This window comes from Anas acuta, chromosome 17 (genome assembly GCF_963932015.1).
Source record: "Anas acuta chromosome 17, bAnaAcu1.1, whole genome shotgun sequence".
Lineage (NCBI taxonomy): Eukaryota > Metazoa > Chordata > Aves > Anseriformes > Anatidae > Anas > Anas acuta.
In genome coordinates, this window is record NC_088995.1 from 7026774 (window position 1) to 7043010 (window position 16237).

Sequence of the window (16237 nt, forward strand, 5' to 3'; positions counted from 1 at the left end):
ATGGGTTTTTCCCATCTGCTACCTCCTTCCTTTATGTCTAACCTTTTTCCTCTTACCCACCCCTGCAAAACAAGCAAACTTCTTCATTATGCCCCCAAGTACTTACGAAGATGCCAAGGCGGAGCATAGGAACAGCTGGCGCCTCGCACAGAGACAGCAACAGGAGCAGCAGTGCCGTGCTCAGCTCCATCAGGTAGAAAAGGTGATTGTGTGCAAAGAGGTAGGCAGCAAGTGCTTTGGCATTTTTGGGGTGAGTGAAGAACTTGTCGTTGTTTTCTCCTTCCTAGAGCAACAGGAATAATAAGGAGAAGAGCACCAGTGACTGTCAGCTCTGTACCTGAGTTTTCCACCCAAAGAACAGACTTTTATAAGGACTGGCCTCAATTCCCAACGGGCTATTCCCACCTCACAGCCTGACATTCATTTGTTTATTGAGGAATGAACTCCACACGCATGGGGCATCCCCTTCCATTCATTAGCACATTTCAGTAATGAACTCTTTAATATCCACCACCCCCTGCTTCAGGAACCCTTGAGGTTTTCCAGAACGAGGAAGAGCCCTGAAGGAGTTTACAAAAGGCAGGAGGAATCTTCAGTCGACATCCCAGTGCAAACACTGCACCTCATCTATTTGCAACCACTTCCATACGTTTGCAGCTCTCTTTGATTAAAGTTCTCCAGGACAGAACAGAAAAACACACAGATAAGCTCTGGGGCACCTGGCTGACAGTCGCTCCTCCTTATCTGGGCCTCGACGAATGCCTGCGAGAAAACATGCTTGGGAGCCCTGGCAGCAAAGGAAGGGAGCAGAGAGACAGACTCCATGAAAAATTAACAGGTCTCTATGCTGATTTATCATTTCCTCTTAAAGAGAGAGCTTAATTAATGTTAAAAGGTCAGATACTCCATCTTAACAGTTTGCCTTCAACTGATTTTAAACAGCTGCGCTGTTGCTATTTTTAATTCTAGGACAAAACTTAGCTCGGGGAGAATTTAGAAAAGGTTTTTTAGTGAAGAAGCATCCAGCTGCTTCTCCTGTCTTGAGCCCAGGGTTTAAGCAAGGGAAGCCACTCACAGGAAGCTTGCTGGCTCTTGGAAAACGTCAAATGAGAACATTTTTCCCCAGCTGGGATACTCAGGTACACGCACACACACTTTTCTTTCTGAATGAATACCTTTCCATCCAAGAAGAATCGCTATAATTGCAAAATGGATAACAAGATCCACAAACAGGACCTCCTTTAAGAGGTGAAGCGTTCTCAAGACTAATTCAAAAGAGGGTTTCAAACATTTCTCATTTAGGCGCCTCGCAGGCAAGCTCACACTCTGAGTAAGAACAAACAAACACTGCCAGGTCAGGGAGCCAGATTGCAGGCAGGACAAAACCCAGCAGCAAGCTCCATAAAACGCGAGCCCCCCACTCAAAGGGAGAGCTAGCTTAGATCAGCAGGGCATTCTTATTCACGCCTGACAAAACACATTTGCAGAATGAAAAATAGTCTCAATTCCGCCTCGTGGTAGCCAAGCAATTCGAAACGTGGCTGGACAGCAAAGTCCTCGCATTCAGATAAGACGCTCTTGCCTGCAGCTACTGCCGCACATAAACAATCTGCACGCTCTTTAAGTTATGTCTACTTCGTTTCAAGGACATTGTCATTATGGCCATTGGTCAAGGCAGCAGCAAGACTAATCTGCATGTGAAGGGCCAAGCCTGCTGTGTGCATTACCATCAGACGCTGCAGCAGCTCAATGAACCTTTGCAGAGCATCTCCACTAATCGGGAGTTTAAACAAAAGCCCAGGAGGGGCTGGGGTTACCATTATCTTGTCCATGCTGCTCCAGCATAAGCTGAGGTATCAGCAAGGTCCGAGCCTCCCAGGTTTTCAAATGGCAGAGGAGAAACGCTCGGCAGTCCCATGGGGCAGGAGCAGGGTAATTCTGGTAGCTAACGCATTACAGCGGGCAGCAATATTATAAATACTCTCATTTTCTTGTTCCAATAGGGCTGTTCCTATAACTAAAGCACGGGCTGAACCTCTCCACTACAAAATCCTCAGCATGGGGAGAGGATGGGTAGCCCCAGCTTGCTCGGTGCTTCCCAAACTACTTACCAGAGCCCATCTGAAGGCACTTGCATCTTCCTTCCCTTTAGATCCCCTTGCAAAGCACTGATTTTATTTTATTATTTTTTAACCCCAGGACTGAAGCTCTTTGCTCCTCATAACCAAGAGCTATCATAGCTTCAGATGGCCCCATTTTTTTTTAATTCTTTATTTTTTTTTACACAGTGCACTGAAGAGCAGGGCTCACCTGGAGGTAGATCGCTGCCTCTTGGTAGTTCATTTCCCAGTTGTGGCGGGCAGAGCTTTGCTGCGCGCAGCAGTCCCCGGCAGCAGGGCTGGAGGCATCGTGGATAACGTCGTAGCTGCCTCCATCTGCATCAGGACAACAGGAGAGAAAACGATTTACAATTAGGCGAGCTGAGGTGGGTCAGGGAGCAGGCAAACAAGCCAGGCAGCAGGAGCAGGAACAGGCATCAAGAGGCAATGGAGTGCCCAAGGAACTGGCTGCTTGCACACCTACTCTTCCCAGCAGGAGTGCAGTATTTTAAGGAGAAAAATCTCATTTTTCAGAGCTCTTCAGTCATTAAACAACACACCTTTGCAACACTTTTTGGTGCAGGTAAGCACCAATCTCCTTCTGATAAGAACAAAGAGCAAGGTTCATTTTCAGTCCGTACCCCAGATTTACTTGGAGATGTCTCTGCCATCAGTAAAGCACTACAAAGCAATGCTTTACTGAACATTTGTACAAGGTTTTGTAACTAAAAATCCCATTTAAAAATACAAGTCTGTTGCAAAAAGCAGCTCCCAAGCATAGCCACACACACACAGCACCTACCCACAGGTAAGCTGAGCAGGACAGGGAAACAAGCTCCAGCACTCACTAGTGGGCATGTTGTACAGCCTCAGTGTTATTAAGACACATGAAACACACATGAAGACTATCACTGTTCACAAAAAGATGCCGTTTTTAATTCTGGGATAGGAATTTTTACTTTGCAGCTTCGGTGACGAGCACTGCACAGACCCCACAGAGGCGAGGCCGGTGCTGGAGCTCCCCAAAGCTCCCCTCGGTACCCAAACCACGTTGGGGTTCTCACTCTCAGCACAATTCCCTCCTCCACAGCCTCATGTTCCCCAAGAGGGTACATCTCTGATTGACCTTGCCAGGGCAAAAATGCTGATTTTCCCCCTTTCTATGAGCACAGACACTGTGATGGAGCAGTTGTCTCTCTCTGTGCCACGAGGTGGGGAAAAAACAACCTCTCCTATGTTAGGATGCTGAGGATTTGCTGCACCACCCTCATTAAACAAGTGGTCAGGTTGTTCTGGAAAAGGCCACGCCAGACCTCTGCACTCCTCAAAACAGCTCCTGCAAGGCCACCAGCCCCTGCACCAAGGCAGAGCCCCAGCTGCCTTTCCCACCCCCTAACAGACAGCACTTATCGGAGGTTGGTGAAAGCCTCCCGGGCTGCAGGCAGATTGCTGGAACCCTGCAGCACTCAGCCTGCTTTTCTTCGCTTCCCCCATACCTTTAAAACACCTCTCCACATTCAGCTGGATGTTCTGGTGGGGCTGACTGCTCCCCCAGGCCCCCTTCTTAAACCTTAAATGAGCACAATTTTTTGGAGGAGGGGAGAAATAAACACAGATGATGCTTTTTTTCCTTTATCCACAGAAGTGGAACGCCAGTCTTTTGCATTCATCCGCTTTTTAACTAAAAGATATCAGTAAAGAAGTCAGAAGCTTTACACTGGGAGCTCTACAAAGCTCTTCAAAAGTGGTTATTTGCAAAGCTTTTCCTGCGTGCACGTCCCAAAGAGAGACTCCCTTGGACTGCAGCCTGACTGCAAACCCCTTTGGGGCAGGGATGCTTAACAGGGTGCTGGGAGGACCACACATGGGGTCCCTGAGGCCCCAGGCACCCCTCCTGTGTCTCCTTCAGCATTTGGTGGCTGGGCACGGCCGCAGGATTCCTCGCTCCGAGCTGCTACAGGTCCCTGCGGGGCTCAGCTCAGCTCAAAGCACAGAGAGAGGAGAGAAAATCCCGGAGTTGTTCGTCCCTCACAATTCAGGAGGTGGTGAAGAAGCACAGAGCCAACACCTGGGCTGCCCCAGCTCTTCTGGGGAAAGGGGACGCGTCAAGGAGGTCGCTACCCTGGTTATTGGAGCACACGGAGATGTTTCAGGAGGTCGAAATGCACCGGGCACAAACCAGCCAAGTTTTGCAGGGCTCAACAAGCCACCAGAACACTGCTCCTACCCAGAGACACCAAACTCCCTTGAATCAAAGTAATTATTTCACGTGGACAAACCTCTCCCTGTAAAGGACCAACTCAAGGAAAAGCTACGCCGCAGTGAAAACGAGAGGACATCTCCCTGCCTTGCACAGCCAGCTCGCAGCTGAAGCAGAAAAGATGTCCCAGGGAGATGAAGCCTGCGAACAGCTCTCAGACTGAAGTCAGAGCTAAGAAGTAACTCCAGAAGCCAGGCTATTTGCCCCCTGCCTGCCCCAGCCACCACCTTTCTAGGCACAGACAACAAACGTTGCAGCACAGAGCTGCGCTTCGTGGCTGGGCTCCTGCCCCACCAGGTACCAGAAGGCTGATCTAGCATCCCTGAGGCGACGGCATCATCTGGGTAATAAATAATAATAATAATAAAACAACAACAACCACCACCACCAACTTGAGCAGCGTCTCAATGCCTGCTCGCTCGCTTGGCAGCCCTCCAGCCAGCTAATTTCCTCAGCTGCTCCCACGCTAACAATGACACAGACTAATGCCAGCCCCGGCTCGTGCCGCAGCGCGTCCCCGGCGGCGGTTACCGGCGGTGGGGAGCTGGATGAGGTAGGAGGATCTCTCCACGGGGCTCCCGCAGTCCTCCAAGTAGATGGCAGGAGGCTCTCTCCACCGCATGGCAGCCGGCGCTGCCTCCCCGAGCCGCTCCCCGATGGCTCAGGGCAGAGCCGGGTGCAGGAGGGGTTCCTCCGAGCTCTGCGGAGCCGCAGGCATCTTCCCCTTCCCGCTGAGGAAGGGGGCTCGGGGCTGGGCTGAAAAGCTTCCCTCTCGCCGTCCTGCAGGCGGGATGGTTCTTGGAGAGAGCTGCTGGGAGGTTTTGCTGCCGGGCAAAGTTGGTTTGGAGAATGAGTGCAATCAGAGAGCAAGGCTCGGTGCGCCACGCTCTCCTGTCCTGGCGTGGAGCAGGGTTTGCTCCCCAGGGAACACGAGGAACTGAAGGGAAAGGAGTCCAGAGTCTCGTTGTGACTGCTCAGCACATCTCCCCCCACCTCCCTCAGCAAAAAAAAAAAAAAAGAAGAAAACAAAACATTTGCCAAGTTCACGGTACAAGGGGCGTGACGGAGCAAGCGGCCGGGGCTGCTCGCAGATGGCAACGCTTCCTTCCACACTTGTGTAACTTATCCCAGACGTTCCCCGAGAAGGGAAGAAGGGAGGGGGAAAAAAAAAAAGGAGAAAATAAAAAGAGAAAAAAGCAAAACCAGCTGGCTGCTTACACAAGGCATCCGGAACGATACTGCCGGGACTCCAACGTTTCCATTCAGTGCAGCAGAGCATGCTCCTGTGTAAATAGTTTCCATATGTCATCATTACAATAAAAAACAAAAAGGAAGAAAGAGAAGGAGCATAAACTCTCCAGAGCCCAAACCTCTCCCTTCGCAAAACAAATTCCCTGCTTCGGGGAAGGAAAAACTCTGAGGGCTGCGAGGGAGGGAGGGGAGCAAGGAACCCAGGAGAAACACCAGTCTGTTTGGATATTCATCGTTTGATCTTTGTTACCTGGGTTTAATAATTTGAAAATCTACCTGGAAGCCTGCTAGGAGCTCAGGGAGTTCCAAACCAACGCCACGGGTGCCTCGGAGCTCCCCCAGGCTGGCTCTCACCACCCTGTGCTGCAGCTGTTCTGCTTTCTAGCAAGCACAGACTTCTTATGGCATCACCTGAAACAGGCTTAGATGTTGCTAATTAGACCCCACAGCCACGTGCCTGTAGCAGATGAAGGAGGGGGCTCTCCTAGAAGGCTACGGAGGCCTACCTGCAATGGCAGGACAAAAAAAAAGGCTGCAGGGAAGGCAGTCCAAGGGACAGAGCTGAAGAGAAATGCTCTCCCAGCTCAGGAGGCCGCTCGTACAGCTCACACACCACGTGCATGCCCCGTGTCAGCCAGCAAAAGCAACGGTGCTGGCACTAGGGGCTGCAGACACGAGTAATATCTCCCTCCGAGGCACAGAAAGGCAGGCAGAGCACACGGGACATGGGAGCCAGGACACAACTTCACTCACGCCGCCTTACGAGGTCATTCCTTCTTAATTAAGGATAATCTGGCACCAGCTTGGCCTTTTGTTTCCTTCTTGCAACCACGTTTGTGAGCACTGCTGTTCTGCATTCACCATCTCCAGGAAGAAGCAAGCCTTGTGGTTATTCCTTCCTTGGAAAGAGGCACGGCCTCTGTGACTCCTTGTCTCAGGGGAGCAGCATCTCCCTGTCAGGGCTGGGTGCAGCTCCAGCAGTGCCTGAGCACCCACCTCAACTGCATTCGTGTCCAGGTACCCAAACTCAGCTGGCTGCAGGCTTTCAGCTGCAGAGAAGTGTCAGCAGGCACCCAGCAGCATGGGGCACATGCCCACGGAGGATGGAGGGCGGCATTTGTTGCCTCTGAAGGCTCCCAGAAGTGCTCTCCTAGGAAGCCCCCAGCAGCCGAGCCGTGCAGGGGGTGCCACTGCGGAAGGCGCAGCTGTGAAAAAGCGTGGAAAGAAAGGAGGGGGCTCCCCTTCCCTGCAGAGGTACCTGCAGCCCCAGAGCCAAGATTTTAACAGCACGCAGGCCAGACAAATCCCCCCAGCAGCTGTGGCCAGACAGCAGCCAGGTCCTGCAGAGGCACTGAGCACGTTGGCATCGCATTGGCACCAACGTCGGCGTTTCCCTCTCCACACGTTGACGTGCCACGGAGCTTCACCCCCGGTGCATTTATCGCTCTGCTCCCCTCCGGTGCCACTGATAAGAAACTGCTCCTTTTATTCTAGAGTGCCGAGGCGTGAGCACGCACGCATTTGTCTCTTCAAGGCCAGGCTCACCTACCCGGGAGGAAAAAAAGAAAAGCTGGAAGCCGCCTGGAAAGCACAGCTGGTTTGGCACAGAGCCATGCGGCTCGGAGGTGAGAGGCAGGCAGCGAGCTCAGCACCCTCCGTGTGCCACTGCCAAGGGAAGCGATGCAGGAGCCAGCCTCGAGGGCCAGAATAACCGAGCACCCATCCAGGGGATGGGATGGGGATGATGCCACGGGACAGGGATGATGCCAAGGGATGGGGATGATGCCACGGCATCAGGGCTCTTCGTCTTGCCATATTCTCACAGCCTCCACCAGCTGTGAACCCCAACAAACAAAGCCACGTCGGTTTCCCACTTAGCCCAAGCAGGTTTTTCCCAAAGATGGATGTTGCCACTTCCTCTTTGCGGCACGAGAGGATTCGAGCCTCCCGTCTTCACTTTTTTCTTTGCAACTCCCGTTAGTTCCTGCGGCACGCAGACGAGCTCGCTCCCCGCTGCCATCCACCACGCTACGGGGAGCTGAATCCGCAGGCAGGCTGAGCAGATGTCCCCCAGCATGGTAAGCCACTTTTTCTCCGTTCCTGCCTCTTATCAATTGTGCTGCCTATCTCCTTACGCTGAATACAACTTAAACCCTGCATTGTTTAGGGGACTGCCGCATCCTTGCTAACGTCTGCACCGCGCACACTTAAAAACACCGAGGCAGGAGCTACGCACAATGCCTGAAGAGCTAAAGCATTGTCGGGAATTGTTTTGTCTCAGCAGAAGCAGGGCCTCCAGTCAGCTCTTGCTCCAAGCGGGTCAGAGCCCGAATTTAGCTAGCTGCTTGCTCTGCCGCTCGCTACGCGACGCGATGATTCACACCGGCATTCGCTTCCTGCACCACCCTGCTGGGGACAAAGAGACAGGCGTAAGGAAGAGCACAAAACACAAGAGATAAAACAGTGGGAGGCTTCAGAGAAACCAGGGATGAGAATAATTCACGGGCTTCGCGAGAACGTCCATGGGCTACAAGGAGAGAGCAGAGCCAGGCACTGGCACGATCTGAGAACGTAATACAAAGGGGCTCCTGCTTCTTTTAATGCAGGTCCGAAGCATTTTACGTGAGCAAAACTCACGTGAAAGGACAGGTTGCACAAGGAAGATGTAGGTAAGAATTAAGAACCTCGCTTCTGCGTTCAGCCCCATTGCTGCCGGTTTCATATCCTGTATGTGTGATCTTAACAACTGAACCTCCCTACCACAAAAAGGAGAAGTGAGAGCCACAACAGAAGGATCACCTACGGCCTCGTGGTATCCGTCCTGTCAGGGTTAGGGCTGGCAGCTCACACGCTGTCATCCTGTCGGTCCCGTTGTACCACAGTGATGAGGGCTCTACAGGTACAGAGAGACAGTTCTGCAACTGGAATCAAACATCTGAGCACTGAAACACCTCGCTTCGAATGGAAAAACAACTGGGAACACCACGGGTTTTGCTGACGCCACCAAAAGAAGAGCCAAGCTCTGCCTATGACTCACGAGAAAGGCCAGACACGGAGCGTAGGCACACGGTTACGATCCATAGCTTTTAGGGAAGTGACAGAAAGGGAAAGAGACATCGGAATCCCTCAGATAGAGCATTTCTTTAACACATCCTGTTACATGAAGGAATTTCCTCTTTTTGTTCCAGAAAGGGAAACGCGTGCCTCATGGCTTCAACATGCCAGAGATCTGCTCCAGCACCAGCACCAACACGTCAGCGTTTCCAGGGCGCGTTCCTCCTTTCAATTCTCCAAAGCGGAGCCTCTGCATTTTCCCCATGCAGTTTGGGAAGATGTTTGATGAAGCTGCAACCTGGCCTGTTGAAGAAGAGCAGCACTCTGCCAGGTCCAGCTTCCAGTTTGTTCCACCAGTGGCTCTCTGGGGCAGCCACGACGTTCGCGGTGGGAAGCAGAGAGGAAGCTCCTCGCTTACAAGAGCCCAGCACGACTCCGAGCAACCAACCTCCATGGCCACAGCTTGTTCCTGTTGCAGCAGCTTTTGGTGTTTCCTCCAAAATCAGCCAGCCTCTGCACAACGGCGACTCACAATAACATAAATGCACCCACCTACAGCACCATGATGTAGAGCGAAGCCTCGTTAAACTCCGAGCAGCTCTGTTACAGGAGGATGAGCACCCAGGATGAGCCAGGTACTGAAACCACAGCGATTACCTAGGCAGAGAGCCACCAGGGCTGCTGCTGATCCACCACCTCTGCTGGTCCTCGCAGCCCTACCACAGCACTGGAGCAGAGCTAGGATGGAGTCAGCCAAAACTGTTAACGAGGTACCTAATTACCTGACCTTTCCACCCCGAGGAGAGAGGGGTAGCAAGAAAATGAGTAAAAATAAGATTTCATGGCAAAACTCTGACACCTTACCACTGTGGGCTGGGATCAGAGGGAGCTGTCTGTACGGAGCAGCAGCGAGAGGTGCGTGGCTGTGTTGTGTTAGCATCAGGCTCTGCAGCACTTCTTCTGAAATACAACACTGCCACACCTCTGCTGTTGTCTCTCTGGGTGTCTCAGCCAGGGAACGGCAGCTGCCAGCAGAGGAAGATGCAGTGAAGGAACGGGGGAAGCCCCAGCCCTAGTGCTGTCTTAAAAGGAAAGGTTAAAAAAGAGAAGATTCCAGCATATTTTATGGAAGGCGCGGCTGGCAGGCACTGGATAGGGCATGTGTAATAGCTGGGGAGGAAGGAAGAGCACTGGAAGCCCACCACACGTGGATGTGTTGATTATTCTAGCCAGCACGGATGCAAACATCACCTCCTGACCCCGCTCTTACTCTTGTTTGAAGGAACACACACGAGGGCTGCCCCTCAGGCAGCTCACAGAGCAGGGAGCTGCACAGCCTCAATTTGTGTTGTTCACATCCTCTACCCGAACACCACATCGCTGCCAGGACACATCTCAGAACGCTGTCAGCCTACCTGGCAACCTCACAAAATGCATAAACGCACGGCCTTGGGTTTGTGGGGTGCTCTTGTCTGTAAGCCACACGGACTGACGTTACAAAACCTGCCCTTACATTACAGATCTCAGGAGAGCTGCTACTGGCGGCACTTTATTTTGCCTGGAAACCTGTGGCTGACCGGCCTAAAGTCAGCATCCTGCTGGTCACCTTTTGGGGCTGCAACAAAGTCCCTGTCCCAGCAATATGCAGACTGCTACACCTGTAGCCTCAAGGAAAAAAAAAAAATGAAAAAAACAACAAAAAGACATCTGCTGATTTTTAAATGCCCCACCTAGGAATCAGCTCCGTGATTCTGAACCAGCCCAGTGCTCTGAGGCCTCCCCCTTGGCAGCCAGCAGAGATGAGGCCCTGCCACCAGCCCTGGGGGCTCCTTTCCCCTTTTCTCACCCCGCTGGCTCTGCAGTGAGATGCCTGCGTGCATTTACTTCGCCCTGCAGGACCCACGCGGTCACTTGATGCACCTCCAGCAGCCCAGGAGAAGCAGAGCTGTGCAACAAAGAGCAGCACTTTCCTATTTCTGCAGGGACTCGTGGCCAGCAAGCTAGCTGCATAACCAGCTGGGCACAGCCAGGCTGCAGGACCACCACGTTGAGGTTATCCACAGCCCTTGTGCCTCCGAGCAGGCGCTGATCCCTCCATGCAGGGTGGCTGTGCCACAGGAAAAGGGGACAGGCAGCAAAGAGGCTGTGACTCCCGTCCTACATCCCCTTCCTCCTCCACCTGCACCTGATCCTACTGTTACTGGCACAGACAACTCACCAGTAAGGTTTGACCCCGGGATTTTCAGTGCAGGATTGCTCACTTGGCCCTACATCTCTCCGTTTAGTCAGCCAAGAGCTGGAATGTATTTGTGTATGCTGGTGAAATCCTTCAGTGGGCTACCTTGCTTCTGTATGAAACCTGCTGAGGATGGTGGAAGTGTTCCAAAAAATACGGCTACTGTTGGAATAAAGGATGCGTGAGGTGTTCCCAGGTGACAATATCTGCTACACACGGATGTAAGCAGCTCGTGTGTCCAGCCCTGTCATATCAGAAGGTTTAACATGGCAGCGCAGGGGGATGCATCCTAAATTTCAGTCCCCTATGTAAGCATGAAAGGAAAATCTTTTTGTTCCAAGCAGGCATGGCCACATCATGATGAAATGAAAACCAGCGCGGGGTACGAGCTCCAAACCCCCACGCTACGGTTCAAAGCACAGCAGCCTCCCCTCGATGTCCTCGGGATCCTTCATTGTTGCTGCAGTGCTGCAGCAGACCACCACAAACCCCCACACCCCTTTTCTGCCTGCCTCTCTCCCGGCTGAGGCCAGCAGCAGCAGCACAGGTGCCCGAGCTTCCTGCCGAAGCGCTCGCCAGAAGCAGATGGCTGCAGTCCTAAAGCTGCTCCGGCAGCTCCCCGAAAAGAAAGCAGCCACGTAGGAGGCAGGCAGGACCCCGACACGCAGAAAGCAATTACGCCAAAGACACGGGGAGAGCCCTGCGAGGTCCAGATCAGAAGCCAGGGACGCTGGAGACGAGAAAGACCCATCAAATTCAGCGCACTTTTCCCAGCTTCAGGATCAGAAATGGAGCGTTCTGCCTCATCAATTCTACTTCCAGCAAATTCGAGCTTAAATCCCCCGAAGGCAATAAGGAAGAGGCAATCAACAACAACTCTAACCACTTCACAGATGCTCCTGTTTAGTTTATACAGCACTTCTTACAGCATTCAAATGGGTAAAATGGGATTTCAACGCAGGGGGGCTGACGGCAGCAGGCAGGATTCCTCGGCGAAGATACCAAGGGCAAAGGAAGTTCTGAGCAGCATCACATCGGTTATGATGAGCGAACTCAGCGTGCTCAGCCTCTGCTCATTTCAATCTGCCAGTGAGCGAGCTTGGCTGAACCCAACATCCTGCATCTACAGCGCCTTAAAAATCCACAGGAATCGCAAAAAAAAATGAGGGGGAGAGAAAAAAATAAAAACAACACAAAAAAAAAAAAAAAACATGAACAAACCGATGCATTCCCTGGGAAGCCATGAAAAAACTAATCGCTGCTTGCTTCCAACTGTTGTTCCGCTTCCTGAGCCAAATGTTCCCAAGTCAGCTGAGGAGTGACCGGCTCGAGCTGGAAAGGGCTCGATTTTTTTTTGCAGCCTGCGAGCTCCCAGGCTCCTGAACAGCTTTTATAGCCCCGGGACCACCTGCTCGAGGCGCGGAGCCCTGCGATGCTGCAGCACGTGTCTCCCACCTAAAGGGATCGGCCTGGGCTGCTCTTCTGCTCTCCCCCCCAAAAAAAGAGAGCTGCAGGTAGGGAGGATGCTCACAAAGGGCTACCTCCCTCTAAGCCTCAAGGTCACCAGCTCGGTCTGCACAAAAGGAGAGTGAAAAAGCTTCCAGGCGCCTCGCCCCGCTCTGCAGCACCCTCCCTACATGACAGCAAACCTGCAGGAAGGAGGAGATGCCTCGCTCGTGCTCTGGGAGGTGACAAAGGAGAAGGAACTGCCTGACTCTGGGATTACTGAACGCTGACCCAAGTCTTCTGTACCTCAGATTCCAACAGCACGGGGCATTCAGGACGAAATCACTCTGAGTTTTTTTGTGTGTGTTTTTTTTTTTTTTTTTTTTTTTTTACTGCGAGAAAGAGTCAACAGTGCAGGGATTCTGTTTGACAAAGCATCCTACTGTGAAGTACACAATGTGTGCATTGTGCAAACTGATCTCCTGCAGGGCTAAGAAAACAAGGCAGGCTCAAAAAAAAAACAAAAATACAAATACACGCGCTAACTGCGGCTCACAATCCCTCCTGGTACTCTCCTCCGCTCGTGGCTTCTCTTCTGGAGGTACCACACTCCCAGAGTCGCGTTGAGAATCTCTTGATAAAAACTCTTTTGTGAGGCCCGGACAACGCCGAGCGCTGTTTCTCTTCCATCAGAGATCTCAGCTCTTCCCTCTCGCTGCAATATTTTAAGCAGAGCCGAGGCATCCTGCCTTAGATCCCAAATTGTGGCTGTAAATGAGATTCCAGGGGATGATGCGTGGGGAACTTCCCAGCAGAAACACATTTCCCACTGCTCCCAGCACCATCTCGCAAGATGCGCAGCGTCTCTTAAAAGCTTGCCTCCTTGCTCTGAGTTCACAGAGCTCATCACCCAGGGAAATGGATTGTACCGAAGGAGAAAACAATAATCTCCTTATGTTTCGGGTGCTCATTTCTCTTTCCAATATTTTCACCCCTCACTCATCTCAGAGGCAGTTTGGCTTCGCTTTGCTTGCTTAAAACATTCATTACAAGTCATCTAGGCCAGGAAAGGATTAGAGGAGCACTGGCAGAAGTTGCAAAAATGCAAGGCTGGTGGGTTGGAGCAGAGACTTTCAGGGGCATAAACAACAACTCAGCACTGAACTTGTGCTTCAGAAGGAAATAATTCCCCTGTACGTACGTTTTAAGCAGGTAACACGCTATGAAAAGCAAAGCACGCACAGAAATGTAAATCAGGAGCTGTTACCATGCAGCCTACCTGTAAGTTTCCACAAAAGACATAACCTGCACTTCCCAGTCGAGATGCATTGCCCACGGCAACGTTACCTGACCTACCCTAGGAGCAGATTGAGCAGCAGAAGCAGGTCCCTGCTGAAGATGAGTTCCCAGTCCTGCGCCCTGGCCACGCTTCACCTCTAACACAGCAGCTCAAGTGCTGCTGCTGGAACTAATTAAAGGCCAATCAGTAGAAGCAGGAGCCACGATGAGAGGAAGAGAGCCTGGCTGTCAAAGATCTCGGGATTTGCCATGTCCACCGCAGGCATTGGTTTGTTTTGTCGTCCCCTCTTTCCCCACACCACTTAGCTGCGGCGTTCCCCCAGCATTATCAGTGCTCCAGCCCACACAACCTGCTGCTGCGCACTCACTTTCCTGCACAGAGATCACAGATCCCAGAGGATTTATTAAATCCACCGGGTATCTGACAAGTACAACACTTCAAAAGGGGGCAGAGTCAGAAGGTTTGCACAATTACAGTGCTTCCTCGAGCAGGAGAGCTGCTGAGGGTCTGTGCGGTCACCACACTGCCCCCAGAGCCAAGGGTTTGTTCTCTGCCCGTTCCCTCAGCCCATCAGGCAACGTGCAGGTGGTTTACACCTGAAATCTCTCCCCTCCTCTCGCTGCACCTAAAGCACTGGGAGGAGGAAGGCAATGGGGGTGTTTGAGGACTCACTGAGCAGGGCTGAAGCTGTGGCTACGGGGACAGGACTTGGTTTCCTCTCCCTGCTGCTACAGACACGTTCTGGAACCAGACCCAGCACAGAACTGGATCACTTCAGGTTGCATCGATTACTGGAAAAATCAAAATCCAGGCTGCTCACGGGTCTCAAAAGAAGGCTTGCTGTCCATCCTGCACCACTCCTGCAGGGCTGTGCCTCCCTGCGGATCAATAAGTGGGATATTGAAAAGAAAGATGAGACACCCAACTGATGGCACAGCCCCCGTGTTCCACAACACCACAAGGGCTCCCATCAGCTGATTACAAGAAGAACGTTGCCAAAAGCCTCTTCCCTCGCTCCATCCAGGAGCAGGGCCAAGGCCCTTCCTGGTTTCCATCAACCCTTCCAGAAAACATCGCCCCTGGCTGTCGCAGCCACCCCCCCCTGCATCTCCCCAGGCGCACACACTGATTCTTTTTTTACCTCAATAGCAGATGCAGTTGCTTTCTTGTAAGAACCCAGAGTTTAAAGACGACTTCTTCCACTTGCCACAATGCATTGTGCGGGAGAAACAGACAGACAATACCACATTGTTCCCCGCACAACGCTCAGAGCTGTACTTTCTGCTCGGAGCGCACTGAAACTCCACTTGAGGCTACAGCAATTTCCACGCAGGGGGCAGAGGGGGATCTTCTATCTGATCTAATACCGGGTAAATCAACGTGCTCTCATTTATTGCTGATAATTCCCATCAGCTCGAGGAGAGGCACTGTCCTAGAGCTTCAAGGCTGTCATTGTGCAGGAAAACACGCCTCGCTCGTGGGGGTATTTTGAGATCCCCGTTGGAACGTGTGCTAGGAGCTCGGCGAGGCCAGGGATCGCTCAGCCCGGGCTGCCTCTCGCCCTTCTCAGCGCACGACTTTGGGCAAGGTCACGCAACGACTGCAGCCCCGGTTCTGCCTGCTGTAAGATCCAGAATTAGTCACCCGCCTCGGATAAGCGTCGGGAAGCTTAACGAGAGCGCGTCCAGATTCCCCGATAAGACGTGGCAGGGGAGGGCAGCGCTGTGTTAATTAGCACAAGCCATGGGTTCCAGTGATGAAAGCGCTCCTCTCCGTCTCCTCCGGCTGCTGGAGCTCGTAGAAGAACGACCCAGCACCACAGTCCCTCACACACTGCATTCAGAGAGCCGCCTGCACCACAGGGACCAGGCTTTTCCAGACATGAGCTGAATTCCAGCCTGCTCTGTAGGATTCTGACCTTTCGGGGCGGCTGAAGAGACGTGCATCCCAGAGCAGGACAAGGAAGGCAGAGCTTTAATATTCCTCCCCATGCCAGTATTTGCTTCCATTAAGGGCTTAAGAGGTGCATGATTAGGGAGATTAATTTTTGCAGCTGGACATTTTCTTTAAGAACGTCATTTTCCACACCGTTTTCTCATTTAGCTCCTTTTACTCTAATCCCAAAGCAATCACCTACCCAAAAGAAAATTCTTCTGCGAGATTCTAAACACACTCTTGCACTTCAATCTGTTCTTTTTACATTGGCAACAGGCTTGTTTTCACCAGCCTGGGCACTTCTTACTCCAACCTGCCTGCATTTCCAGACAACCAACACCAAGAGTCCCCAACTACAAATTCAATCATCCAAGGACCGGTTGCAAAACCCATGTCATGGATCAAGTTAAAAAAAAAAAAAAAAAAAAAAAGGAAAAAGGAGAAAGAAAAGGCACAAGGAGTTCCTTAAAATAACAAACACGGTGGTGAGAGCCAATACACTGGAACTACACAGGGCACTTACTAAGAGATGGTGGAGACAGCCTGGAACATGGGTTAAAATTCAGAGAGGTGAGTGACAGTAGCACAGAACAGCACTGCCACTTGATTATCAACCCCTGACACGTCATTTAGCCCAAGGGTGGCTACACCCACTT

The 16237-nt window shown here is 51.9% G+C and overlaps 1 protein-coding gene across 6 annotated transcripts in view; it reads right to left on the reverse strand.

The window, feature by feature from the left end:
* TPCN1 (two pore segment channel 1) overlaps positions 1-16237 on the reverse strand; it is a 40978-nt gene that overhangs the window by 21373 nt on the left and 3368 nt on the right. For 5 of the 6 annotated variants that reach the window (XM_068653791.1, XM_068653788.1, XM_068653790.1 and 2 more), the window contains exons 3-4: positions 2311-2435; positions 107-283 (exon numbers count right to left, since the gene is read on the reverse strand). In XM_068653791.1, the coding sequence (XP_068509892.1) occupies positions 107-283; positions 2311-2435 (302 nt within the window). Of the gene's footprint in view, positions 1-106; positions 284-2310; positions 2436-4890; positions 5367-16237 lie in introns of those variants that run through there. The other variant, XM_068653793.1, reaches the window with a different exon arrangement.